Genomic DNA, 26,744 nt, shown 5'->3' on the forward strand with positions numbered 1-26,744 from the left:
CTGTTTTGGACTTGGATCTGGTTTCTGACCTCGAGACCGCCTATCGTCTGGTCCTGTTTGGACTCTGACCTCGAGACCGCCTATCGTCTGGTCCTGTTTGGACTCTGACCTCGAGACCGCCTATCGCCTGGTCCTGTTTGGACTCTGACCTCGAGACCGCCTATCGTCTGGTCCTGTTTGGACTCTGACCTAGAGACCGCCTATCGTCTGGTCCTGTTTGGACTCTGACCTCGAGACCGCCTATCGTCTGGTCCTGTTTGGACTCTGACCTCGAGACCGCCTATCGTCTGGTCCTGTTTGGACTCTGACCTCGAGACCGCCTATCGTCTGGTCCTGTTTGGACTCTGACCTCGAGACCGCCTATCGTCTGGTCCTGTTTGGACTCTGACCTCGAGACCGCCTATCGTCTGGTCCTGTTTGGACTCTGACCTCGAGACCGCCTATCGTCTGGTCCTGTTTGGACTCTGACCTCGAGACCGCCTATCGTCTGGTCCTGTTTGGACTCTGACCTCGAGACAGCCTATCGTCTGGTCCTGTTTGGACTCTGACCTCGAGGCCGCCTATCGTCTGGTCCTGTTTGGACTCTGACCTCGAGACCGCCTATCGTCTGGTCCTGTTTGGACTCTGACCTCGAGACCGCCTATCGTCTGGTCCTGTTTGGACTCTGACCTGGTTTATGAACTCTCGCCTGTCCCCGACCTGCCTTTACCTACTCCCTTTGTTATAATACAAATCAGAGCTCTACCATCTGCCTCCTGTGTCTGCATTTGGGTCTCACCTTGTGCCCTTATAGCAGGTGTGCACATCATTCGTTGGAAGAATATAAGCAGGAAGAGACACACAGTAGAGCAATTTAAATCGTCTGTGTATCCTTATTCATCCTGTTTTCAAGTTTAACATTTATGAGCATGGTTATGTTTTTGCAATCTAGAGATAACAAGTTTCTCATTTTGATGTATAATTGAACTGTTTTGACCAAGTGATAACTAGTGAGATGTTCCCCTCCATATGAATGTACATTTACAGTTTACACCAGAGGAGGCTGAATGGAGTACTCGGGTTGGGGTGTAGGGTTTGAGCAGAGCCGGGCAGTTCCTCTTGCTGCTCTATAGGCAAGTGCCATGGTCTTGTAGGGTTGCCAAACTAAGATAGCTAACTTTGTATGTAAATCAATGAGACAATATGGCGTCTCGGATTAAATGTATTTTCGTTATAAACTTTTTGTCTCTTAATATATATATATATATATATTTACAAACGATGACTTGTAGTAAGTGTATTTACATGAGTACATGAACCACGCTAATGATAAGTATTTTAGAAAATTACTTTTTTTTTAAATCAAATCCGTATCTAATGTTCGCATGTCAACCGCTAACGTCAACATTTTCTAACTCCGCGCTAGCCAGCCTACCATAGGTAGATAGTAGTTAAGGGTTTTTGTTACATTTAATACACAGCCTCTTCTATAATTTGTTTTATGGCTGTGCGATATGGCCAAAATCTCATATCCCGATATAGGTCATTTCATATCCCGATAACGATTCATATCACAATATAGCAAATTCTGTAAATTCAATGAATAAATAGTTTATATAAAATTACCACATGTAAAGGCCTATTTCTTATTACATGTTGAATTATACTCAACAAATAAAAGGTACTTACTCATATTTGATTATTTCTCCTTTCGTTTAGAACATTTGTGCACATTTTCAATTAAGCATGTATCAGAATATAAAATATTAATGTATAGAATATAAAAAGGTCAATAGAAAATAATTCAACTATAGTTGCAAACAAAATAAATATAGGCCTAAAATATATATATATCTTTTTTGGAAGGGGGCTTGCCTGTTTTGCATGTTATTTTGGCATTAATACGTGTCACATATCAATTTGCATTTGGTACCTTGGCTCACGAAACCTCCTTTCTCAACCTTGTAAATTGGGGCCATGTCTTTGCAGATGTAAGTTGTAACGGCAGCTGTTATCTGCTTCCATATTCGTGATTCTTTACCATATGGTGTGCAGCGGGTAAACGCCTCTTGCAACGCCTGTGTCGGGGGTTTGTTTTTTAGCACGACTGTACTTTTTTCGGTCTCATCCATAGACTCTCACACATGATTATTGCGTAGGTGGTAAAAGAGGTTAGTGCTGTTTGAGCCTGTTTTCGGGACCGGCCTTCGGCATATTTTGTAGAGGACGGTTTTCTTCTCCGTGTAAGACTTTTCATACCCAAACCACGTCCATGCGATCGAGGTAGCCTCTCTTTTAGGTACGAGTTCCGTGTCTCCGTGCTGTGTCACGTTCACTCTTCTCCATGTGTGTTTGTGTTTCATATTTCCTTCCAAGAATGCAAAGCGTCGTCCAATTGACAAAAATATTGCCGTAAAGTGTGATTTGCAACACAACGAAATAAACGATAAAGCATAATATGAAACGATATACGTTTTTCTATCACACGATATATATCGTCATATTGCCCAGGCCTAATTTGTTTGCACAATTAGCACTGTATACATTATATACTGTAGTGAAACAGCAGGGAGTAGGTCTCGAACCCTCGACTTCGAGCCCGAGGTCCAGCGCGCTACCGACTGTGCCGTAAAAGCATGCTCGAGCAGTGTGGTCGATTTCCACGGTTATAAACCCAGGGTCGTTACAATACTTTAGAGTGAATCAGATGTACTGTTGTTTCCTCAACAACGCATGTGTGTATTTAGTTGTTTTGCACAACTCCAGCTGTGGCTAAACAAACACTTAACTAGATGGTAACTAACTGTTAGTTGATAGCTAGCTTTAGCTATGTTATGAAAACATTGAGAAAATTGGATTGTAAATCTAATCTAATTTTATTTGTCACATGCTTACTTACAAGCCCTTAACCATCATTGCATTTTTAAGAAAATAAGAAATTATTTACTAAATAAACTAAAGTTTTAAAAAAGTAACACAGTAAAATAACAATAACAAGGCTATATGCAGGGGGTACCGAAAAACACTTTTTTGTCCATTAAACAACATCAAATTGATCAGAAATACAGTGTAGACATTGTTCATGTTGTAAATGACTAGTGTAGCTGGAAACGGGCAGATTTTTAATGGAATATCTACATAGGTGTACAGAGGCCCATTATCAGCAAACATCACTCCTGTGTTCCAATGGCACGTTGTGTTAGATAATCCAAGTTTATCATTTTAAAAGGCTAATTAATCATTAGAAAACCATTTTGCAATTGTTAGTGTAACAGTATAACTTTAGACCGTCCCAGGGACCCTCTGCACACATCGACAACAGTCCCCCACGAAGCATCGTTACCCATCGCTCCACAAAAGCCGCGGCCCTTGCAGAGCAAGGGGAACTACTACGTCTAGGTCTCAGAGCAAGTGACGTCACCGATTGAAACGCTATTTAGCGCGCACCGCTAACTAAGCTAGCCGTTTCACATCCGTTACATTAGCACAGCTGAAAACTGTTGTTCTAATTAAAGAAGAAATAAAACTGGCCTTTAGACTAGTTGAGTATCTCTCTCTCTCACTCCCCATCCTTCTCTCTGTTGTTCCCTCTATCCTGCCCTCTCTGTTCCACATGTACACTAATTAGGGCTCAGCCAATGCACAGTGAATTCCTCATCACACAGCAGCAGCAGCCTACCACTGGCTGACTGTAGAATGCAGACTGTAGACTGGGTTATCCAGGTAAACCACCCAGCCAGAAAGTTAACCTAAACCGTCACACTGCTCAGAGTTCTGCTCAGCTCTGTTCTACTCTGTTCTGCTCGGCTCTGTACTGTTCTGCTCGGCTCTGTTCTGGTCGACTCTGTGCTGCACTGCTTTGTGCTGCTCTACTCCACTCTACTCTCACTAACATACATCACAGTACTGGGGAAGTACCGCCTGACTGGCTACATACCACTGAGGACCCAATCTACCGTTCTAGGACTAAGACTTACAGTGAAAATACATTATAAGATCTTAAATCAAACAAGGCCATGTTTTCAGACAGATTTAGTTATACCACTACGATTGTAAAGCCATGGTGTAATGTGATGTCCACCACACTATAATCAAACACAAGGGCAGGAATACACAGTAAATATAGGCTCTAGAAAGCAGAGGAAGTAACACATTTGTTATGCCAAATGTACAGTACCTTGCGAAAGTATTCGGCCCCCTTGAACTTTGCGACCTTTTGCCACATTTCAGGCTTCCAACATAAATATATAAAACTGTATTTTTTTGTGAAGAATCAATAACAAGTGGGACACAATCATGAAGTGGAACGACATTTATTGGATATTTCAAACTTTTTTAACAAATCAAAAACCGAAAAATTGGGCGTGCAAAATTATTCAGCCCCTTTACTTTCAGTGCAGCAAACTCTCTCCAGAAGTTCAGTGAGGATCTCTGAATGATCCAATGTTGACCTAAATGACTAATGATGATAAATACAATCTACCTGTGTGTAATCAAGTCTCCGTATAAATGCACCTGCACTGTGATAGTCTCAGAGGTCCGTTAAAAGCGCAGAGAGCATCATGAAGAACAAGGAACACACCAGGCAGGTCCGAGATACTGTTGTGAAGACGTTTAAAGCTGGATTTGGATACAAAAAGATGTCCCAAGCTTTAAACATCCCAAGGAGCACTGTGCAAGCGATAATATTGAAATGGAAGGAGTATCAGACCACTGCAAATCTACCAAGACCTGGCCGTCCCTCTAAACTTTCAGCTCATACAAGGAGAAGACTGATCAGAGATGTAGCCAAGAGGCCAATGGACACTCTGGATGAACTGCAGAGATCTACAGCTGAGGTGGGAGACTGTCCATAGGACAACAATCAGTCGTATATTGCACAAATCTGGCCTTTATGGAAGAGTGGCAAGAAGAAAGCCATTTCTTAAAGTTATCCATAAAAAAGTGTTGTTTAAAGTTTGCCACAAGCCACCTGGGAGACACACCAAACATGTGGAAGAAGGTGCTCTGGTCAGATGAAACCAAAATTGAACTTTTTGGCAACAATGCAAAATGTTATGTTTGGCGTAAAAGCAACACAGCTCATCACCCTGAACACACCATCCCCACTGTCAAACATGGTGGTGGCAGCATCATGGTTTGGGCCTGCTTTTCTTCAGCAGGGACAGGGAAGATGGTTAAAATTGATGGGAAGATGGATGGAGCCAAATACAGGACCATTCTGGAAGAAAACCTGATGGAGTCTGCAAAAGACCTGAGACTGGGACGGAGATTTGTCTTCCAACAAGACAATGATCCAAAACATAAAGCAAAATCTACAATGGAATGGTTCAAAAATAAACATATCCAGGTGTTAGAATGGCCAAGTCAAAGTCTAGACCTGAATCCAATCGAGAATCTGTGGAAAGAACTGAAAACTGCTGTTCACAAATGCTCTCCATCCAACCTCACTGAGCTTGAGCTGTTTTGCAAGGAGGAATGGGAAAAAATCGTTCAACTTCATGATTGTGTCCCACTTGTTGTTGATTCTTCACAAAAAAATACAGTTTTATATCTTTATGTTTGAAGCCTGAAATGTGGCAAAAGGTTGCAAAGTTCAAGGGGGCCGAATACTTTCGCAAGGCACTGTAGATCTGTGCAAAACTCACAAAACGGATGTCATGAAAATGTGAGGTATTTAGCAAGCCAGATGAAATGATAGGTGCTGGAGTGTGGAAGTAGTTGTCTTCAGAAACAGAAACGTCCATGGATTAAAGGTTGTCTGTAAAGCATATGCTTACACATAAACCTGAAACCTAAGACCTAATGTAAAATGACATCATTCAGATTTGGTGTTACATTTTACTTCATGTAAATAAACCACACACTAGCCTCTACTACAACAACAAGTTAAGCTTAGCGGCACCCATGTTGTTAAATCATTACCTGCTCCTATAACAGCATAGAAAATGATAAGATAGAAACCACGTATGCATAGGTTATCTGTTTATGTGTCTGTTTCTAGGATAACCATCTAGACAAGATTGCTCTGAATCCAGGAGATTTGTTTTAATATTTTTCTTTGTTGCACAGGGGTTCAAATGGGTGTACCCCAAGTGGTTGGCCTCTAAAAGCACAGGATTACTTCCTCATGTATGGTAACTCACCTCTGTCACTGCTGGAGGACTTGGGCATGTCATGGTGGTTGAAGCTCTGGCTGCGGCGGTTGCTGTTGGAGGCCCCGCGAAGCTTCCCCTCGCTGCCTGGGGCTAAGACTCGCGTGGTGGGGCCTGGCAGTCTGTGGGCCACACGGAAATAGTGACTAGTTAAATAAACACTGAACAGTAGAAATGCTCTTCTTAACCGGCATAATTCTAAACATCTGATAAAAGGGATGAAATAAAATTCCTCAAATAACATTATTAAGGAGTGTATCATTAACATATTTGTGAGTACTTGAATGGAAGGGCGGTCCCGTGTGGCTCAGTGTGTAGAGGATGGCACTTGTGCCAGAGTTGTGGGTTCGATTCTCACGTGGGAAGAGTATGAAACATGCATGCACTGTAAGTCACGTCTGCTAAATGGCTCAAATGTAAATCTATGGAAAAACACCTCAGGGGAGATACATGTGGTTGCACAGTTACACCAGTAGGTGGTGGTATTGAATGGCCGTATGCTGATCTTTTTATAATCCATGAAAAGGTACTGGACATACACACTCACACATGGTGAAACAGACAGGTTGAGAAGCACTTCCATAATACTAAACCATGCACACAGCAAACACACCAGGATGCAAGTGTTTACATAAATAAAAAGGTCTAACACACTACAAGACTATCAGAAATTAGGTGGGAGAATGGGGCATCTTTTCAAACACTAGACTTGATGCATCTACAACAGTGTGAGTGGACTGCAGCATGCAGTGTCTATGGGGGGGGAGCGAGAGAAAGATGGGAAGACAGAAAGAGAGAGATGAAAGCTGACCTAGAAGACTTTCTCTGAGCCACAGAGAGCTTTAGCCCTTTACTCTGAGTGGTTGAAGCCTTGGTTGATAGACTGCATGGAGGAGAAAGAGAGGGATGGGTAGATACAATGTAAAAGCAGACAGAGAACAGAGATCTGAAAGCAGCTTATATGAGATCAAGAGGATCATATAAACTTTAACAAGTTATGTAAAAACAAGGAGATTCAAAGAAGATGACCCAATGGCATGGACACCAACGTAGATGAAACTTCACACAATTAGTATGGATGATATCAACAACACTATCATTTGAACATGAGGAATTCATGTCACATTTTATGAGGACCGCGGTTACTCATGAATAACCTCACAGAGCTTCTCCAAACAATGGAGATCTTGCCATGTGTTGAAACGGGAGGTTGGGTTGTTACAAGGTACTTCACCTGGACAGCATATCTGATGCTGCTTTGTGTTCTGATGCAGTGGAACTGTGGGTATTGTGGGTGTGAGAGGGGGCTGGTGATCTATGGGGAGTATGTCCAGGCTGGGAGCTGTGCTTTGGCTGATGAGAGGCCTGCTGTTTCAACACCTTCTGCTGCGGCTGCTGTTGCTTGTAGCGGGACAAGCTGAAGAACAGACCCAGAATGGTCTTCAGGTTCCCATTACGAATCTCTGCAATAGGAGGAGAGACAGAGAGGTTGGTATCTTTTCCTGTCCACAGTCCGTTGTAATATGGAGTTATTTATTAGATGCTCTACATTAGCAGCAGATATGAGGGGGAGTGTCTGGTAGATAGTGGCAGTTTGACGTACCCTCTGCACAGAGCCCCTGGATGTTCACCCCTCTGGCTGCCAGGAATCCAAGGCAGGTATCAATGTTCTCAATCTGAGGGAGAGGAGAGAGGAGTCAGGGCATGGAACTTCATTAGTACAGATAGGGCAGTCATACATGAGCAAAGGCCATTTGGGGCTTCCGAGTGGCGCAGCGGTCTAAGGCACAGCATCTCAATGCTAGAGGCATCACTACAAACCCTGGTTTGATTTCAGGCTGTATCACAACCGGCCGTGATTGGGATTCCCAAAGGGCGTCGTCCGGGCTAGGTTTTGGCCGGGGTAGGCGGTCATTGTAAATAAGAATTTGTTCTTAACTGACTTGCCTAGTTAAATATATATACAGTTGAAGTTGAAAGTTTACATACACTTAGGTTGGAGTCATTAAAACTTTTTCAACTACTCCACAAATTTCTTGTTAACTAACTATAGTTTTGGCAAGTCGGTTAGGACATCTACTTTGTGCATGACGCAAGTAATTTTTTCAACAATTGTTAACAGACAGATTATTTAACTTATAATTCACTGTATCACAATTCCAGTGGGTCAGAAGCTTACATGCACTAAGTTGACTGTGCCTTTAAACAGCTTGGAAAAGTCATGAAAATTATGTCATGGCTTTAGAAGTTTCTGATAGGCTAATTGACATCATTTGAGTCAATTGGAGGTGTACCTGTGGATGTATTTCAAGGCCTGCCTTCAAACTCAGTGCCTCCTTGCTTGACATCATGGGAAAATCAAAAGAAATCAGCCAAAACCTCGGGGAAAAAGCTGGAGACCTCCACAAGTCTGGTTCATCCTTCAGAGCAATTTACAAACGCCTGAAGGTACCACGTTCATCTATACAAAGAATAGTCTGCAAGTATAAACACCATGGGACCACGCAGCCGTCATACCGCTCAGGAAGGAGATGTGTTCTGTCTCCTAGAGATGAACGTACTTTGGTGCGAAAAGTGCAAATCAATCCCAGAACAACAGCAAAGGACCTTGTGAAGATGCTGGAGGAAACAGGTACAAATGTATCTATAGGCAGAGTAAAACGAGTCCTATATCGACATAACCTGAAAGGCCGCTCAGCAAGGAAGAAGCCACTGCTCCAAAACCGCAATAAAAAAAAACAGACTACGGTTTGCAACTGCACATGGAGACAAAGATCGTACTTTCTGGATTAATGTCCTCTGGCCTGATGAAACAAAAATATAACTTTTGGGCCATAATGACCATTGTTATGTTTGGGGGGAAAAGGGGAGGCTTGCAAGCCGAAGAACACCATCCCAACTGTGAAGCATGGGGGTGGAAGCATAATGTTGTGGGGGTGCTTTGCTGCAGGAGGGACTGGTGGAATATTATGTGGATATATTGAAGCAACATCTCAAGACATCAGTCAGGAAGTTAAAGCTTGGTCGCAAATGGGTCTTCCAAATGGACAATGACCCCAAGCATACTTCCAAAGTTGTGTAAAAATGTCTTAAGGACAACAAAGTCAAGGTATTGGAGTGGCCATCACAAAGCCCTGACCTCAATCCCATAGAAAATTTGTGGGCAGAACTGAAAAAGCATGTGCGAGCAATGAGGCCTACAAACCTGACTCAGTTACACCAGCTCTGTCAGGAGGAAATGGGCCAAAATTCACCAACTTATTGTGGGAAGCTTGTGGAAGGCTACCCAAAACGTTTGACTCAAGTTAAACAATTTAAAGGCAATGCTACCAAATACTAATTGAGTGTCTGTAAACGTCTGACCCACTGGGAGTGTGATGAAATAAATCAAAACTGAAATAAATCATTCTCTCAACTATTATTCTGACATTTCACATTCTTAAAATAAAGCGGTGATCCTAATTGACCTCAGACAGGGACGTTTTACTCAGATTGACATGTCAGGAATTGTGAAAAACTGAGTTTAAATTGAACTGTATATGGTGTCACCATACAATGATAATATAACATTAGGCTTAATGTTGAAGGAAAATCTTTGTCAAATCATTAACCATATGGCCCCTCTTGGATTATAAACAACCACTAATGATGAAAGCTGAAATAATACTGTACAATGCACCAACTGAAACCATCCTTCAGATGGTTCCAACATACAGTACAACTAGAATAGCATATAGGCCACAATTCAATCATTAACCTCTCTTCATTCAGACCTTACCACAGATCATTACATGCAATTCATGAACACCCACTAGTAACTGCAGGAAAGTTTCCCAACAATTAAAGCAACGTGTTTCAGATGAAATCAAAACTACTTCCCATCCATTACACTAAAATCCAGGAAGTTCACTTTGAGGTAGCGAGGCTTACTGAAAGACATCAATTCATAGAGCTACTCCTCATTTTAAAAACAACCATATTTTCCCCATTTCTGGTCCACCACAAGAGAAAAGCAATTGTATAGAAACTGGGTCTGTTGTGAAATGTGGGTGGTTGGGACCTGGTGCAGGGTGGAAGAGACAGGGTGTCAGCTAGAGGGAGAGCTACATATTATTACACTGAGGGAGGTTGTCCAAGTGAAAGAGGGTCAGATAAAGAGAATGTAACTGTAAGAAAGACAGATATATCTAATAATATGAAACTATACTGAACAAAAATAGAAACACAACATGCAAAGTGTTGGTCCCATGTTTCACGAGCTGAAATAAAACATAGCACTATTCTTCAAAAAGCTTATTTCTCTCAAAGGTTGTGCAAAAATGTGTTAACATCCCTGTTAGCGAGTATTTCTCCTTTGCCAAGATAATCCATCTACCTGACAGCTGTGGCATATCAAGAATCTGATTAAACAGCATGCTCATTATACAGGTGCCCCTTGTGACAGGGACAATAAAAGGCCACTCTAAAATGTGCCGAAATGTCTCACAACACAATGCCACAGATGTCTCAAGTTTTGAGGGAGTGTGCAATTAGCATGCTGACTCCAGGAATGTTCACCAGAGCTGCTGCCAGAGAATTTAATGTTAATTTCTCTACCATAATTTGGCAGGACGTCCAACCGGCCTCATAACCGCGGACCACGTGTAACCACGCCTGCCCAGGACCTCCACATCCGGCTTCTTCACCTGCGGGATCGTTTGAGACTAGCCACCCGGACAGCTAACAAAACCTTGGGTTTGCACAACCGAAGAATTTCTGCACAAACAGTTATAAACTGTCTCAGGGAAGCTCACCTACATGCTAGTCATCCTCACCAGGGTCTTGACCTGACTGCAGTTCGGAGTCGTAACCGACTTCAGTGGGAAAATGCTCACTTTTGATGGCCACTGGCACGCTGGTAAATGTGTACCCTTCACGGTTTCAACTGTACTTGGCAGATGGCAGACAACGTGTGTGGTGTTGTGTGGGCGAGTGGGTTTGCTGATGTCAATGTTGTGAACACAGTGCCCCATGGTGGCAGTGGGGTTATGGTATGGGCAGCCATAAGCTACGGACAATGAACACAATTGCATTTTATTGATGGCATTGATTGCACAGAGATACCGTGATGAGATCCTGAGGCCCATTGTTGTGCCATTCATCCACCTCCATCACCTCATGGTTCAGCATGATAATTCACGGAACCATGTTGCAAGGATTTGGACATTATTCCTGGATACTGCAAATGTCCCAGTTCTTCCATGGCCTGAATACTCACCAGACATGTCAACCATTGAGCAAGTTTGGCATGCTCTGGATCGACGTGTACCAGTTCCCGCCAATATCCAGCAACTTTGCACAGCCATTGAAGAGGAGTGGGACAACATTCCACAGGCCACAATCAACAGCATGATCAACTCTACGTGAAGGAGATGTGTCGCGCTGGTTGTCTGATCCACTCCCCCTTTTTTTATATGTATATGTGTTCCCAGTGATGTGAAATGCATAGATTAATGATTCAATTTTACATTTACTGATTTCCTTATAGGAACTGTAAATCTGTCAAATTTTTGAAATTGTTGAATGTTTCGTTTATATTTTTGTTCAGTGTATTTATCTTGGATTATCATACAACCCAAATAGAGGCTAGTACGTCCAGCGAGATTTGAACAATAACGAAGTCGAGTGGTTGTTTAACCCAAGGATCCATGGATAGGTATGTGGGCACAGGCCAGATTGGTTCAATCCCAAATAGGCAAGAGAGGTTGTTTGGGTGGCAGATGGCCCTCAATAGGATACCAGTCTATGTAATGCCTCCCCACTGTAGTAGGGCATCACTAAAAAAGGCATGGCCATTCTCTCACAGGAAACAGTGGAGAAAAAAGCAGATGCCACCAGGGGTTTTCTCTGAGCATCAGGATTTCAGATTTGGGAAGGATCATCCGGTTGTGTTTGCTCAATAATCACACGTGATAACTCATGATCCATACTATAATGTTGTTAGTAGTGCAAGCCTCCAAGGTATCTCTGTTTTAGGGTGTGGAGGATTGATCCCCTTATGTGACAGAGTAAACACAGCACCAACACCTACCATCTGAGTCCGGCTCTTAGGGTAGCCATTGATGTCTTCTATCTTCTCATTCGCTAGAAAAGAAAGATGAAACAAAAGAGAGAGAAATAAATGAAAGAGGATATTTTCATGATGAAGTAACACATCCTTTTTGGGACTTTCCCTGCACAATGACAAGTCACATTGAAGACACCCATACCGCACCTGATACAGTCTTCATCAAATAGCACCAGTCATGTAGCTTTCACTAACCACACTCCCTCTATTCACTCCGATGAAGCACAATGAACAGTGTAGATGCAATAATGATAGGCTTCGCTGCTCAACCTTTCACCCACCCTGGGAAAAACAGAGTTTCAGTCTCAAGTTGCTTTACTTTCCATGCAGGAAAGACTGATTTTGAAGTCCCCTCCTAACCTAAAGATCCCTCCTAACCTCTCCACAATAACGACCACAGAGGCCAGTGAGTTGAATTCCAGAGAAGAGAGACACACTGTGACTAATCATATTATACTAATATTAGGCAGTATAATATGATAACCATGCAAAAAAAAACATACGTCTGGGCCTGCCATTGGAAAGCCAATACAAACTGCATAATGATTACATGAAATCTTAAGCGAGAAATAATTCCAATGGATTTGCTGATAAAAAGATACCAATAGAGTATAAATGCTAGGGATGTCCTTACCCACAACCTGTATGATCTCAGCCAGTAGCACTCCGTCTGTCACGTCCTGCTGCAAGTCCTTACCCACAACCTGTATGATCTCAGCCAGTAGCACTCCGTCTGTCACGTCCTGCTGCAAGTCCTTACCCACAACCTGTATGATCTCAGCCAGTAGCACTCCGTCTGTCACGTCCTGCTGCAAGTCCTTACCCACAACCTGTATGATCTCAGCCAGTAGCACTCCGTCTGTCACGTCCTGCTGCAAGTCCTTGATCAGTCGCTGGCGGCCCGACTTCACCAGGTAATGGTTGGCCCAGTCCGTGTAAATCTGTCCAAAGAAATACAATCAAAGTATAATAATCACAGACCCTACATTACTTTACTGTTGTTAATAAATTGCAAAGCAATAACCTGTAGATAACGCCTTCCAAATGTAATGCAGTCAGAACACACTCGCTTTCCAAGGAGTGATACTCACATTCCTCCAGAAACCAAGCCACTGAGCACAATGTAAATTCGGAGCAATCATGTGTTTGAAAGAGTAGGAAGTATGTCAGAAAATCACTGCCTGAGAGCACTGGAGTGAGATGTCTGTAATCTGAGGGGTTTTGTTCATAATTTGATGTTTACTGCTGCTGCATCTCCTACATTTTAGCATCTCAGTCACTTTAAATCTGTCTGTTCTGACAGAAAACAGTGAACTGTTAGGCCCAATCTGTTTATGAGATTATTATGCTTACAATACAGATTAAATCAGGAAGAAAATACTTTTGAATGACTAAACTGGACAACCACTGTGATTATTATTATTAGACCATGCTGGTCATTTATGAACATTTGAACAGCTTGGCCATGTTCTGTTATAATCTCTACCCGGCAGAGCCAGAAGAGGACTGGCCACCCCTCATAGCCTGGTTCCTCTCTAGATCTCTTTCTAGGTTCTGGCCTTTCTAGGGAGTTTTTCCTAGCCAATGTGCTTCTACACCTGCATTGCTTGCTGTTTGGGGTTTTAGGCTGGGTTTCTGTACAGCACTTGTGACATCAGCTGATGTAAGGGCTTTATAAATACATTTGATTTGAACTGAATAGGTGACCATAGCCGTGGGAAGTAAGGGTGCTGCAGCACCCCCTGAACAATGTGAATAATTCTTCCTGCCTCTATGCAGGTGACTCAGGTTAGGTGGAATGCTCAATGTGGACAACTGAATTTATCCTGGCAGGAAATATGGTTTAGATAAATGTACACCATTCAGGGTCTTTTGAAGATATTACAAAACAAATGTATTTATTGAGATCACAGCACAGGTTGCTATTTTTTTCCCTGCACAGTGTTTCTCTGATCAGCAGTAAAGCTTCTGCTCGGGGATTTGCATAGAAAACATGCTGAGTGTTGAGAGTTTGACACTAACACCTGAATCTGTCTTCTACAGACAAAGCTCTCAGCTGACTTTCACGAATAAACAAAAAACAACACACAGTATTTACCGCAACACTATGGGGTCAATGGAAAGTCACATCAACCAAGTAGTTGCTAATGCTGAACATAGACTTTTTTTTAAACTACAAATTGCACTTGTTTTTTTGCTTTCTGAACCTGTCAAACTTAATGTGAAGAACTTAACAGCGGTCTATTTAGAGCCTTTTATCTAGACACATGTCTTGTCTGCCACTGAAAACAAAAGGCTAAAGGCTTCAATAACCTCTATCCAACCAGACAGAGTGTATAAAGAATAAGATCACCTTTCCCACATCTCAGAACTCAACATACAGATGCTGTGTGAGCAAAGAAACACCTGCCACAAAGTGCAGCAGACGGTGAGAATATTGGAATATTCTTGATATAAGATTGAATGAGCAGCACTTTGACTTGCTTATCAAAATGCCGGTTACTGTGCTAAAGATATAGCCTAGAAATGGACCGTTTTTGAAGACAGACCTAGACAAACTGTATACTGAATCTACAAAACATTCAGAACAGGACATAGACTGACAAGGTGAATCCAGGTGAAAGCTATGATCCCTTATTGATGTTAAATCCACTTCAATCAGTGTAGATGAAGGGGAGGAGTTAAAGAAGGATTTTAAAGCCTTGAGACAATTGAGGCATTGATTATGTATGTGTGCCATGGGCAAGACAAAATATTTAAGTGCCTTTGAACAGGGTATGGTAGTAGGTGCCAGGTGCACCTGTTTGTGTCAAAAACTTTTACACTCAACAGTTTCCTATGTGTATCAAGAATGGTCTACCACCCAAAGGACATCCAGTCAACTTAACACAACTGTGGGAAGCATTGGAGTCAACATGGGCCAGCATCCATATAGAATGCTTTTCGACACCTTGTAGAATCCATGTCTCAACGAATGGAGGCTGTTCTGAGGGCGAAAATGGGGCGGGGTACAAGTCAATATTAAAAAGGAACACTCAGTGTATACTACAGCTGGCAGGTGTAACAGCAAGCCAGTTAACTAGAGTCATATTTATTTATTAATCTGTTATTTTACCAGGTAAATTGACTGAGAACACGTTCTCATTTGCAGCAACGACCTGGGGAATAGTTACAGGAGAGAGGAGGGGGATGAATGAGCCAATTGTAAACTGGGGATTATTAGGTGACCGTGATGGTTTGATGGCCAGATTGGGAATTTAGCCAGGACACAGAGGTTAACACCCCTACTCTAACGATAAGTGCCATGCGATATTTAATGATCTCAGAGAGTCAGGGTGCCGTCCCATCCGAAAGACGGCACCCTACACAGGGCAGTGTCCCTGTGTAGGGATATTTTTTAGACCAGAGGAAATAGCACCTCCTACTGGCCCTCCAACACCACTTCCAGCAGCATCTGGTCTCCCATCCAGGGACTGACCAGGACCAACCCTGCTTAGCTTGAGAAGAAAGCCAGCAGTGGTATGCAGGGTGGTATGCTGCTGGAAATTATATATATCAAATGGCTGTCCCCTATCCAGCTGGGGTATCCATTAATAAGCATTAGTCATGATTTATGTCTAACCCAATGGTCCCCCTGCTCCCTCATCTATGTTCTGTCCTGCCCAACACTAGGGAGCAGTGTGTGTGTGTGTGTGTGTGTGTGTCTGTGTCTGTCTGTGTGTGTGTGTGTGTGTGTGTGTGTGTGTGTAGCCAGCTCATCCCATTTGTGTCAGTGGACCAGAGGTAATCTAACTCATCATGTTACTGCCTCACCCTCCTCTTCCTTCCTCAAGGCCACTGTATTACATTATTCATGTCCTATACATGCATATGCACGCAAGCAAGCACACACACACACACACACACACACACACACACACACACACACACACACACACACACACACACACACACACACACACACACACACACACACACACACACACACACACACACACACACACACACACACACACACACACACACACACACACACACACACACACACACACACAGAGAGAAACACTGTCCCCTAATTAGGCTACATTTGATCCTGCACTTTTGTTGCATTGCAGAAAGCAATAGAGCACAAACCACTCCACCCAACCACTTCAGGCCTAATGCAATACACACCAGTCATCACAGAAATAAACACGTAGCCTAACCAGCCTGATGGTATGGAACCCTGTATGTGGTGTGGTTTGGCTGGAAGTCAGTGCAGGCCAGCTGGATGAGTGTTTACTGTAGTAGAAGGCTGTGGTGATGCCTTAAAGGGATCTTCTCTTCCTGGTAGGACCAAACAAGATGTTGCATGCCCCACACAAAATAGGCCTGCTAATCTCACTAGACTCATGCCATCAGCAGCAGGTGTGCTAGAGTTGGACAATAACTAAGACATCTTCACTATACTGAATGTCAGGTACTGTATCACTTCAGATGATAAATCCCTTTTTAAATGGCAATTAGACTGTGTAGAATCTAATTGGTGGAGAGGGTGCAGGTAATCAGCAGCAAGGATCACTGCAATCTTCTTGACTAATGTGGAGACTTTCAAGGAATCACTTATCTATCATTTGTCTGGTTCACTGTGCATACAGTATTGACCATGTGCATGTTGTTTACTGTGCATACAGTATTGACCATGTGCATGTGGTTCACTGTGCATACAGTATTGACCATGTGCATGTGGTTCACTGTGCATACAGTATTGACCATGTGCATGTGGTTCACTGTGCATACAGTATTGACCATGTGCATGTGGTTCACTGTGCATACAGTATTGACCATGTGCATGTGGTTCACTGTGCATACAGTATTGACCATGTGCACTTTGTGCTTCCAGTCAGAACATATCTGGGATCTCAACACAGATCAGTTTCACAATATGTAAAACGTTTGTAAACAGTATCATTAACTTCACCTCATTGCAAAAGCAATAGTTCTACGCTACAAAATACCACAATGGCTAACTCTTCATTCCCGTTAGGATACGCCAAAGGAAATATGAAATAATACAATATTATTTTGTTCCCCTTTGCTCTCCAGTGGGCCTATCATGCCAAATAGTGTCCCCCTGGCAAAAAGTCCCCCCCCCCCTTCTGTTTCTAGGTCTGTTGCTAGAACTTGCAAAATTCTGACCAGATTACGTAATGAACCAAAGTGTCTGTTGCTATGCAGGTTGCTTGGCTCTATTTTACCTCTTAGCGGTCACGAAGGAAGGAGGACGCAGGCAGTACTAGTTCTATTTCACCTCATAAACGCTCGCCCAGTCCGCACAAAAATATTACCTCAGAATTACCTCAGAATTGCTCTCTAAGGATGGTATTTTTGACGGTGACAACCTGCTGCTTCAGAGGACTGAAAAGACTGGAAAGAGAACACTCTTTCTTTACCATATATTTGTCTTTAACAAGTACATATTGTTAAATAGGAAGAAATAATTTTATCTGTTTTTCGATTGACGTTGCTACTTATTTACCTCAGCCTGCATAATCAGCTAGCCAGCTACAAAATCGAGGAGATTTTCCTTTATCTTTCCAACCAGGCAAAGTACTATGAAAACACCACTGATCTTGACAAGAGGCGCAACATTCAGAGAAATTCAATAACCAGCTGGGCAAGTAGACAGCTGGGCAAGTGAAATAATGTTTTGTTTATCAATCACATTCTATTATATCTGAAATTATCATGATTTCAATTAATGGCATACCAGAGAGCACACAATGTTTCAATTTGGCACTTTTTGCTTAAAGGTCGTAGCCTAGAAATGTGTTTGAAAACAGACCTGGACATACTGTACACTGAGTATACAAAACATTAAGAACAGGACTCCATGTGTTATTTCATACTTTTGATGTTCATACTTTTGATGTTCTTCAGTATTATTCTACAATGTAGAAAATAGTCAAAATAAAGACAAACCCTTGAGTAGTTGTGTCCAAACTTTTGACTGGTACTGTATTTCAATATCTTACATTGTCAATAGTAATTGCTTTCCTACCTCCTCCTCCAGGTTTGGTGAATGGACCAACCAGACCCTCAAGACTGCCATGGGAAAGTCCCTTGATTGGTAGCAGGAAGGGTGGGAGAACAACCTGAAGGTATTTCTCATTGCACACAACAACAGCATCCAGGCCTCCCCCGAGTACGGACGGAAGACGCAGCTGTTGACTGAGGTAAACAATGCAATTGAATGTACAATTATTGCATATACTGTATTCTTTCAAATGTGTGATTGACTTAGTGTTGTTGTTTGTCTATTAGTGTCGTTGTTTGTCTATTGCTATGTTTGTATAACGTACTTTCAGATCACTGAAACAAAACTTGTTTAAACAGCGAAATTGTCACAGAAATCAGACTTGTTTGCATAACAATAACGAAAATAATTTAGGCTGTAAGGATCTCTAAACTTCAAATAATTTGGTCATCACACCACTGATATAGCAACGGACGCTAATAGTTCATTGAATTATTATGACACAGAAGGGTACACTTTTTGGCCGACGGGACATTATTTGGCATGACAGGCCCTAACTCCCCCAGCTATATGAACTCTGCAGCTGGGCTGGGCTGCAGTGTGGGGCACATGGAACAACAGCACCAGTGATGTACTGTAGTAGTAAAACAAAATAGGTGACTAAACTCTGATCGCAGGTCGTGGTGAAAAAGTCATGTACTTTCACCCTATATTTTCTCCATAAACTTTCTCTCTATACTTTCTCCCAATACTTTCTTCCGATACTACACTTTCTTCCTACACTACACTACACTACACTACACTACACTACACTACACTACACTACACTACACTACACTACACTACACTACACTACACTACACTAGAGCACAGTACAGAACTGCACTACAGTACAACACATCACATCACATCACAGCACTACACATCACAGCACTACACTACACTACACTACACTACACTACACTACACTACACTACACTACACTACAGCACAGCACAGCACAGCACAGCACAGCACAGCACAGCACAGCACAGCACAGCACACTACACTAGTGTGCTTACTGCTATGCCAAGATGGCGTAGCAGTAAGTCGTCCTGTCGTATCGTCTCTCTGTAAATATCGTCTCTTTTTCGTTTTAGATATTTTTCTTCGCATATCTTTAAAAACATTTTGCTAAACCTAAGCTTCCAAATACTCTCCTGCAACCCGCCTCACCCAATGTAGCTACTTTTCCTAAAGTATTTATAGTTACTTCGGAACCGGAACCCCTCAACTGAAGCTAGCCATCTAACCACCAGCTATGCTAGCGGTCTTCAGCTAACCAGTCATCAGCTAACCTTTAGCTCGGAAAGCTCTCGCCAGTTCGAACAACGCGACGCTAACCAGAGCATAACGGACCTATTTATTTTCTTATCCCCGGATTCCCACCGCAAACGGAACATTTTTCAGCTGGATCTTCAGAACTAGCTATCGAGCTAAACCGCAACCCTGGTTGATTACTCCTGGCTAGCGGTTCCACCCACGTAGCTTGAAGCTAGCCCGGCCAGAGCTCCTGTGCTCCTAGCATACTCCTGGGCTACAATACCCGGACCCACGACCGGTCTATCGATGTCACTGCATGAAGAGGAATAAACGGACTCACCACATCGCGACGTCCTCCAAAGGCTAACTCTCTAGCCCTCGCTATCTCCTTTGCTTGCTAATTCGGCATGTTAACTGCTAGCTTGTTTAGCCCAGGTCCGCTAACTACTACCTTGTTTACCCCGGCCTGCTAATCTGTTAGCTTGTTAGCACAGACCTGCTAACCGTCTGCATCGCCGTGTCCCAAACACGCAGTGGCCCATATGTACTATCTATCTCTTCCCGATTTTTAAAATTTTGTTTATACCTTCCGGAAACCTGCCTCACCCAATGTGATACGGAATCGCTATTATTTAAAAATTTTAGAACACACTCAAGAACCTCCAGAAGCTAACCAGCTAACTAGTTACAAGCTATTTAGTCATTGTTAGTTTTTTAACCTGGATAAAACTCGCCAGTCCAGCCCCCCTGCCCCATCCACCGCTGCCCCTGGACTCTGATCACTTGGCTACATTGCTGATGCATGCTGGACTGTCCATTAATCACGGTACTCCATTCTGCTTGTTTGTTTTATCTGTCGGCCCCGTTGCCTAGTCAATGCCATTTTACCTGCTGTTGTTATACTAGCTGATTAGCTGTTGTCTCACCCACTGTTTTAGCTAGCTTTGCCAATTCAACACCTGTGATTACTGTATGCCTCGCTGTATGTCTCTCTCAATTGTCAATATGCCTTGTATACTGTTGCTCAGGTTAGTTATCATTGTTTTAGTTCACAATGGAGCCCCTAGTCCCACTCCTCATACCCCTGATACCTCCTTTGTCCCACCTTCCACATATGCGGTGACCTCACCCATTACAACCAGCATGTCTAGAGATAAAACCTCTCTCATCATCACCCAGTGCCTGGGCTTACCTCCGCCGTACCCGCACCCCACCATACCCCTGTCTGCGCATTATGCCATGAATATATTCTACCATGCCCAGAAACCTGCTCCTCTTATTCCCTGTCCCCAACGCTCTAGGCGACCAGTTTTGATAGCCTTTAGCCGCACCCTCATACTACTCCTTCTCTGTTCCGCGGGTGATGTGGAGGTAAACCCAGGCCCTGCATGTCCCCAGGCACCCTCATTTGTTGACTTCTGTGATCGAAAAAGCCTTGGTTTCATGCATGTCAACATCAGAAGCCTCCTCCCTAAGTTTGTTTTACTCACTGCTTTAGCACACTCTGCTAACCCTGATGTCCTTGCCGTGTCTGAATCCTGGCTCAGGAAGGCCACCAAAAATTCAGAGATTTCCATACCCAACTATAACATCTTCCGTCAAGATAGAACGGCCAAAGGGGGAGGAGTTGCAGTCTACTGCAGCGATAGCCTGCAAAGTAATGTCATACTTTCCAGGTCCATACCCAAACAGTTCGAACTACTAATTCTGAAAATTACTCTCTCCAGAAATAAGTCTCTCACTGTTGCCGCCTGCTACCGACCCCCTCAGCTACCAGCTGTGCCCTGGACACCATTTGTGAATTGATTGCCCCCCATCTAGCTTCAGAGTTTGTTCAGTTAGGTGACCTAAACTGGGATATGCTTAACACCCTGGCAGTCCTACAATCTAAGCTAATATAATAATAATAATATATGCCATTTAGCAGACGCTTTTATCCAAAGCGACTTACAGTCATGTGTGCATACATTCTACGTATGGGTGGTCCCGGGGATCGAACCCACTACCCTGGCGTTACAAGCGCCATGCTCTACCAACTGAGCTACAGAAGGACCACACTAGATGCCCTCAATCTCACACAAATCATCAAGGAACCCACCAGGTACAACCCTAACTCTGTAAGCAAGGGCACCCTCATAGACGTCATCCTGACCAACTGGCCCTCCAAATACACCTCCGCTGTCTTCAACCAGGATCTCAGCGACGACTGCCTCATTGCCTGTATCCGCTACGGTGCCGCAGTCAAACGACCACCCCTCATCACTGTCAAACGCTCCCTAAAACACTTCTGTGAGCAGGCCTTTCTAATCGACCTGGCCCGGGTATCCTGGAAGGACATTGACCTCATCCCGTCAGTTGAGGATACCTGGTCATTCTTTAAGAGTAACTTCCTCACCATTTTAGATAAGCATGCTCCTTTCAAAAAATGCAGAACTAAGAACAGATACAGCCCTTGGTTCACTCCAGACCTGACTGCCCTCGACCAGCACAAAAACATCCTGTGGCGGACTGCAATAGCATCGAATAGTCCCCGCGATATGCAACTGTTCAGGGAAGTCAGGAACCAATACACGCAGTCAGTCAGGAAAGCTAAGGCCAGCTTCTTCAGGCAGAAGTTTGCATCCTGTAGCTCCAACTCCAAAAAGTTCTGGGACACTGTGAAGTCCATGGAGAACAAGAGCACCTCCTCCCAGCTGCCCACTGCACTGAGGCTAGGGAACATGGTCACCACCGACAAATCAATGATTATCGAATACTTCAACAAGCATTTCTCAACGGCTGGCCATGCCTTCCGCCTGGCTACTCCTACCTCGGCCAACAGCTCCAGCCCCCCCGCAGCTCCTCGCCCAAACCTCTCCAGGTTCTCCTTTACCCAAATCCAGATAACAGATGTTCTGAAAGATCTGCAAAACCTGGACCCGTATAAATCATCTGGGCTTGACAATCTGGACCCTCTATTTCTGAAACTATCCGCCGCCATTGTCGCAACCCCTATTACCAGCCTGTTCAACCTCTCTTTCATATCGTCTGAGATCCCCAAGGATTGGAAAGCTGCCGCAGTCATCCCCCTCATCAAAGGGGGAGACACCCTGGACCCAAACTGTTACAGACCTATATCCATTCTGCCCTGCCTATCTAAGGTCTTCGAAAGCCAAGTCAACAAACAGGTCACTGACCATCTCGAATCCCACCGTACCTTCTCCGCTATGCAATCTGGTTTCCGAGCCGGTCACGGGTGCACCTCAGCCACTCTCAAGGTACTAAACGACATCATAACCGCCATCGATAAAAGACAGTACTGTGCAGCCGTCTTCATCGACTTTGCAAAGTCTTTCGACTCTGTCAATCACCATATTCTTATCGGCAGACTCAATAGCCTCGGTTTTTCGGATGACTGCCTTGCCTGGTTCACCAATTACTTTGCAGACAGAGTTCAGTGTGTCAAATCGGAGGGCATGCTGTCCGGTCCTCTGGCAGTCTCTATGGGGGTGCCACAGGGTTCAATTCTCGGGCCGACTCTTTTCTCTGTATAAATCAATGATGTTGCTCTTGCTGCGGGCGATTCCCTGATCCACCTCTACGCAGACGACACCATTCTATATACTTTCGGCCCGTCATTGGACACTGTGCTATCTAACCTCCAAACGAGCTTCAATGCCATACAACACTCCTTCCGTGGCCTCCAACTGCTCTTAAACGCTAGTAAAACCAAATGCATGCTTTTCAACCGATCGCTGCCTGCACCCGCATGCCCGACTAGCATCACCACACTGGATGGTTCCGACCTTGAATATGTGGACACCTATAAGTACCTAGGTGTCTGGCTAGACTGCAAACTCTCCTTCCAGACCCATATCAAACATCTCCAATCAAAAATCAAATCAAGAGTCGGCTTTCTATTCCGCAACAAAGCCTCCTTCACTCACGCTGCCAAGCTTACCCTAGTAAAACTGACTATCCTACCGATCCTCGACTTCGGCGATGTCATCTACAAAATTGCTTCCAACACTCTACTCAGCAAACTGGATGCAGTTTATCACAGTGCCATCCGTTTTGTCACTAAAGCACCTTATACTACCCCCCACTGCGACTTGTATGCTCTAGTCGGCTGGCCCTCGCTACATATTCGTCGCCAGACCCACTGGCTCCAGGTCATCTACAAGGCCATGCTAGGTAAAGCTCCGCCTTATCTCAGTTCACTGGTCACGATGGCAACACCCATCCGTAGCACGCGCTCCAGCAGGTGTATCTCATTGATCATCCCTAAAGCCAACACCTCATTCGGCCGCCTTTCGTTCCAGTACTCTGCTGCCTGTGACTGGAACGAATTGCAAAAATCGCTGAAGTTGGAGACTTATCTCCCTCACCAACTTCAAACATCAGCTATCTGAACAGCTAACCGATCGCTGCAGCTGTACATAATCTATTGGTAAATAGCCCACCCATTTTCACCTACCTCATCCCCACAGTTTTTTTAAATGTACTTTTCTGCTCTTTTGCACACCAATATCTCTACCTGTACATGATCATCTGATCATTTATCACTCCAGTGTTAATCTGCAATATTGTAATTATTCGCCTACCTCCTCATGCCTTTTGCACACATTGTATATAGACTCCCCTTTTTTTCTACTGTGTTATTGACTTGTTAATTGTTTACTCCATGTGTAACTCTGTGTTGTCTGTTCACACTGCTATGCTTTATCTTGGCCAGGTCGCAGTTGTAAATGAGAACTTGTTCTCAACTAGCCCACCTGGTTAAATAAAGGTGTTCTCAACTAGCCCACCTGGTTAAATAAAGGTGTTCTCAACTAGCCCACCTGGTTAAATAAAGGTGTTCTCAACTAGCCTACCTGGTTAAATAAAGGTGTTCTCAACTAGCCCACCTGGTTAAATAAAGGTGTTCTCAACTAGCCTACCTGGTTAAATAAAGGTGTTCTCAACTAGCCCACCTGGTTAAATAAAGGTGTTCTCAACTAGCCCACCTGGTTAAATAAAGGTGTTCTCAACTAGCCCACCTGGTTAAATAAAGGTGTTCTCAACTAGCCCACCTGGTTAAATAAAGGTGTTCTCAACTAGCCTACCTGGTTAAATAAAGGTGTTCTCAACTAGCCCACCTGGTTAAATAAAGGTGTTCTCAACTAGCCCACCTGGTTAAATAAAGGTGTTCTCAACTAGCCCACCTGGTTAAATAAAGGTGTTCTCAACTAGCCCACCTGGTTAAATAAAGGTGTTCTCAACTAGCCCACCTGGTTAAATAAAGGTGTTCTCAACTAGCCCACCTGGTTAAATAAAGGTGTTCTCAACTAGCCCACCTGGTTAAATAAAGGTGTTCTCAACTAGCCCACCTGGTTAAATAAAGGTGTTCTCAACTAGCCCACCTGGTTAAATAAAGGTGTTCTCAACTAGCCCACCTGGTTAAATAAAGGTGTTCTCAACTAGCCCACCTGGTTAAATAAAGGTGTTCTCAACTAGCCCACCTGGTTAAATAAAGGTGTTCTCAACTAGCCCACCTGGTTAAATAAAGGTGTTCTCAACTAGCCCACCTGGTTAAATAAAGGTGTTCTCAACTAGCCCACCTGGTTAAATAAAGGTGTTCTCAACTAGCCCACCTGGTTAAATAAAGGTGTTCTCAACTAGCCCACCTGGTTAAATAAAGGTGTTCTCAACTAGCCCACCTGGTTAAATAAAGGTGTTCTCAACTAGCCCACCTGGTTAAATAAAGGTGTTCTCAACTAGCCCACCTGGTTAAATAAAGGTGTTCTCAACTAGCCTACCTGGTTAAATAAAGGTGTTCTCAACTAGCCCACCTGGTTAAATAAAGGTGTTCTCAACTAGCCCACCTGGTTAAATAAAGGTGTTCTCAACTAGCCCACCTGGTTAAATAAAGGTGTTCTCAACTAGCCCACCTGGTTAAATAAAGGTGTTCTCAACTAGCCCACCTGGTTAAATAAAGGTGTTCTCAACTAGCCCACCTGGTTAAATAAAGGTGTTCTCAACTAGCCTACCTGGTTAAATAAAGGTGTTCTCAACTAGCCTACCTGGTTAAATAAAGGTGTTCTCAACTAGCCCACCTGGTTAAATAAAGGTGTTCTCAACTAGCCCACCTGGTTAAATAAAGGTGTTCTCAACTAGCCCACCTGGTTAAATAAAGGTGTTCTCAACTAGCCCACCTGGTTAAATAAAGGTGTTCTCAACTAGCCTACCTGGTTAAATAAAGGTGTTCTCAACTAGCCCACCTGGTTAAATAAAGGTGTTCTCAACTAGCCCACCTGGTTAAATAAAGGTGTTCTCAACTAGCCTACCTGGTTAAATAAAGGTGTTCTCAACTAGCCCACCTGGTTAAATAAAGGTGTTCTCAACTAGCCCACCTGGTTAAATAAAGGTGTTCTCAACTAGCCCACCTGGTTAAATAAAGGTGTTCTCAACTAGCCCACCTGGTTAAATAAAGGTGTTCTCAACTAGCCTACCTGGTTAAATAAAGGTGTTCTCAACTAGCCCACCTGGTTAAATAAAGGTGTTCTCAACTAGCCCACCTGGTTAAATAAAGGTGTTCTCAACTAGCCTACCTGGTTAAATAAAGGTGTTCTCAACTAGCCCACCTGGTTAAATAAAGGTGTTCTCAACTAGCCCACCTGGTTAAATAAAGGTGTTCTCAACTAGCCCACCTGGTTAAATAAAGGTGTTCTCAACTAGCCCACCTGGTTAAATAAAGGTGTTCTCAACTAGCCCACCTGGTTAAATAAAGGTGTTCTCAACTAGCCCACCTGGTTAAATAAAGGTGTTCTCAACTAGCCCACCTGGTTAAATAAAGGTGTTCTCAACTAGCCTACCTGGTTAAATAAAGGTGTTCTCAACTAGCCCACCTGGTTAAATAAAGGTGTTCTCAACTAGCCCACCTGGTTAAATAAAGGTGTTCTCAACTAGCCCACCTGGTTAAATAAAGGTGTTCTCAACTAGCCCACCTGGTTAAATAAAGGTGTTCTCAACTAGCCCACCTGGTTAAATAAAGGTGTTCTCAACTAGCCCACCTGGTTAAATAAAGGTGTTCTCAACTAGCCTACCTGGTTAAATAAAGGTGTTCTCAACTAGCCTACCTGGTTAAATAAAGGTGTTCTCAACTAGCCCACCTGGTTAAATAAAGGTGTTCTCAACTAGCCCACCTGGTTAAATAAAGGTGTTCTCA

The 26,744-nt window shown here is 43.5% G+C and overlaps 1 protein-coding gene across 11 annotated transcripts in view; it reads right to left on the reverse strand.

Annotated features, from left to right (window-relative positions):
• The window catches only part of LOC124033928 (neuron navigator 2-like), a 179,579-nt gene that overhangs the window by 87,411 nt on the left and 65,424 nt on the right, over window positions 1–26,744 (reverse strand). For 8 of the 11 annotated variants that reach the window (XM_046346457.1, XM_046346418.1, XM_046346390.1 and 5 more), the window contains exons 2-7: window positions 12,875–13,181; window positions 12,205–12,257; window positions 7,738–7,810; window positions 7,369–7,597; window positions 6,946–7,017; window positions 6,126–6,256 (exon numbers count right to left, since the gene is read on the reverse strand). In XM_046346457.1, the coding sequence (XP_046202413.1) occupies window positions 6,126–6,256; window positions 6,946–7,017; window positions 7,369–7,597; window positions 7,738–7,810; window positions 12,205–12,257; window positions 12,875–13,181 (865 nt within the window). Of the gene's footprint in view, window positions 1–1,912; window positions 2,437–6,125; window positions 6,257–6,945; window positions 7,018–7,368; window positions 7,598–7,737; window positions 7,811–12,204; window positions 12,258–12,874; window positions 13,182–26,744 lie in introns of those variants that run through there. The other 3 variants (XM_046346467.1, XM_046346437.1, XM_046346477.1) reach the window with 3 other exon arrangements.

The sequence above is a fragment of the Oncorhynchus gorbuscha genome, linkage group LG01, assembly GCF_021184085.1.
Source record: "Oncorhynchus gorbuscha isolate QuinsamMale2020 ecotype Even-year linkage group LG01, OgorEven_v1.0, whole genome shotgun sequence".
In the NCBI taxonomy this organism is placed as follows: Eukaryota; Metazoa; Chordata; class Actinopteri; order Salmoniformes; family Salmonidae; genus Oncorhynchus; species Oncorhynchus gorbuscha.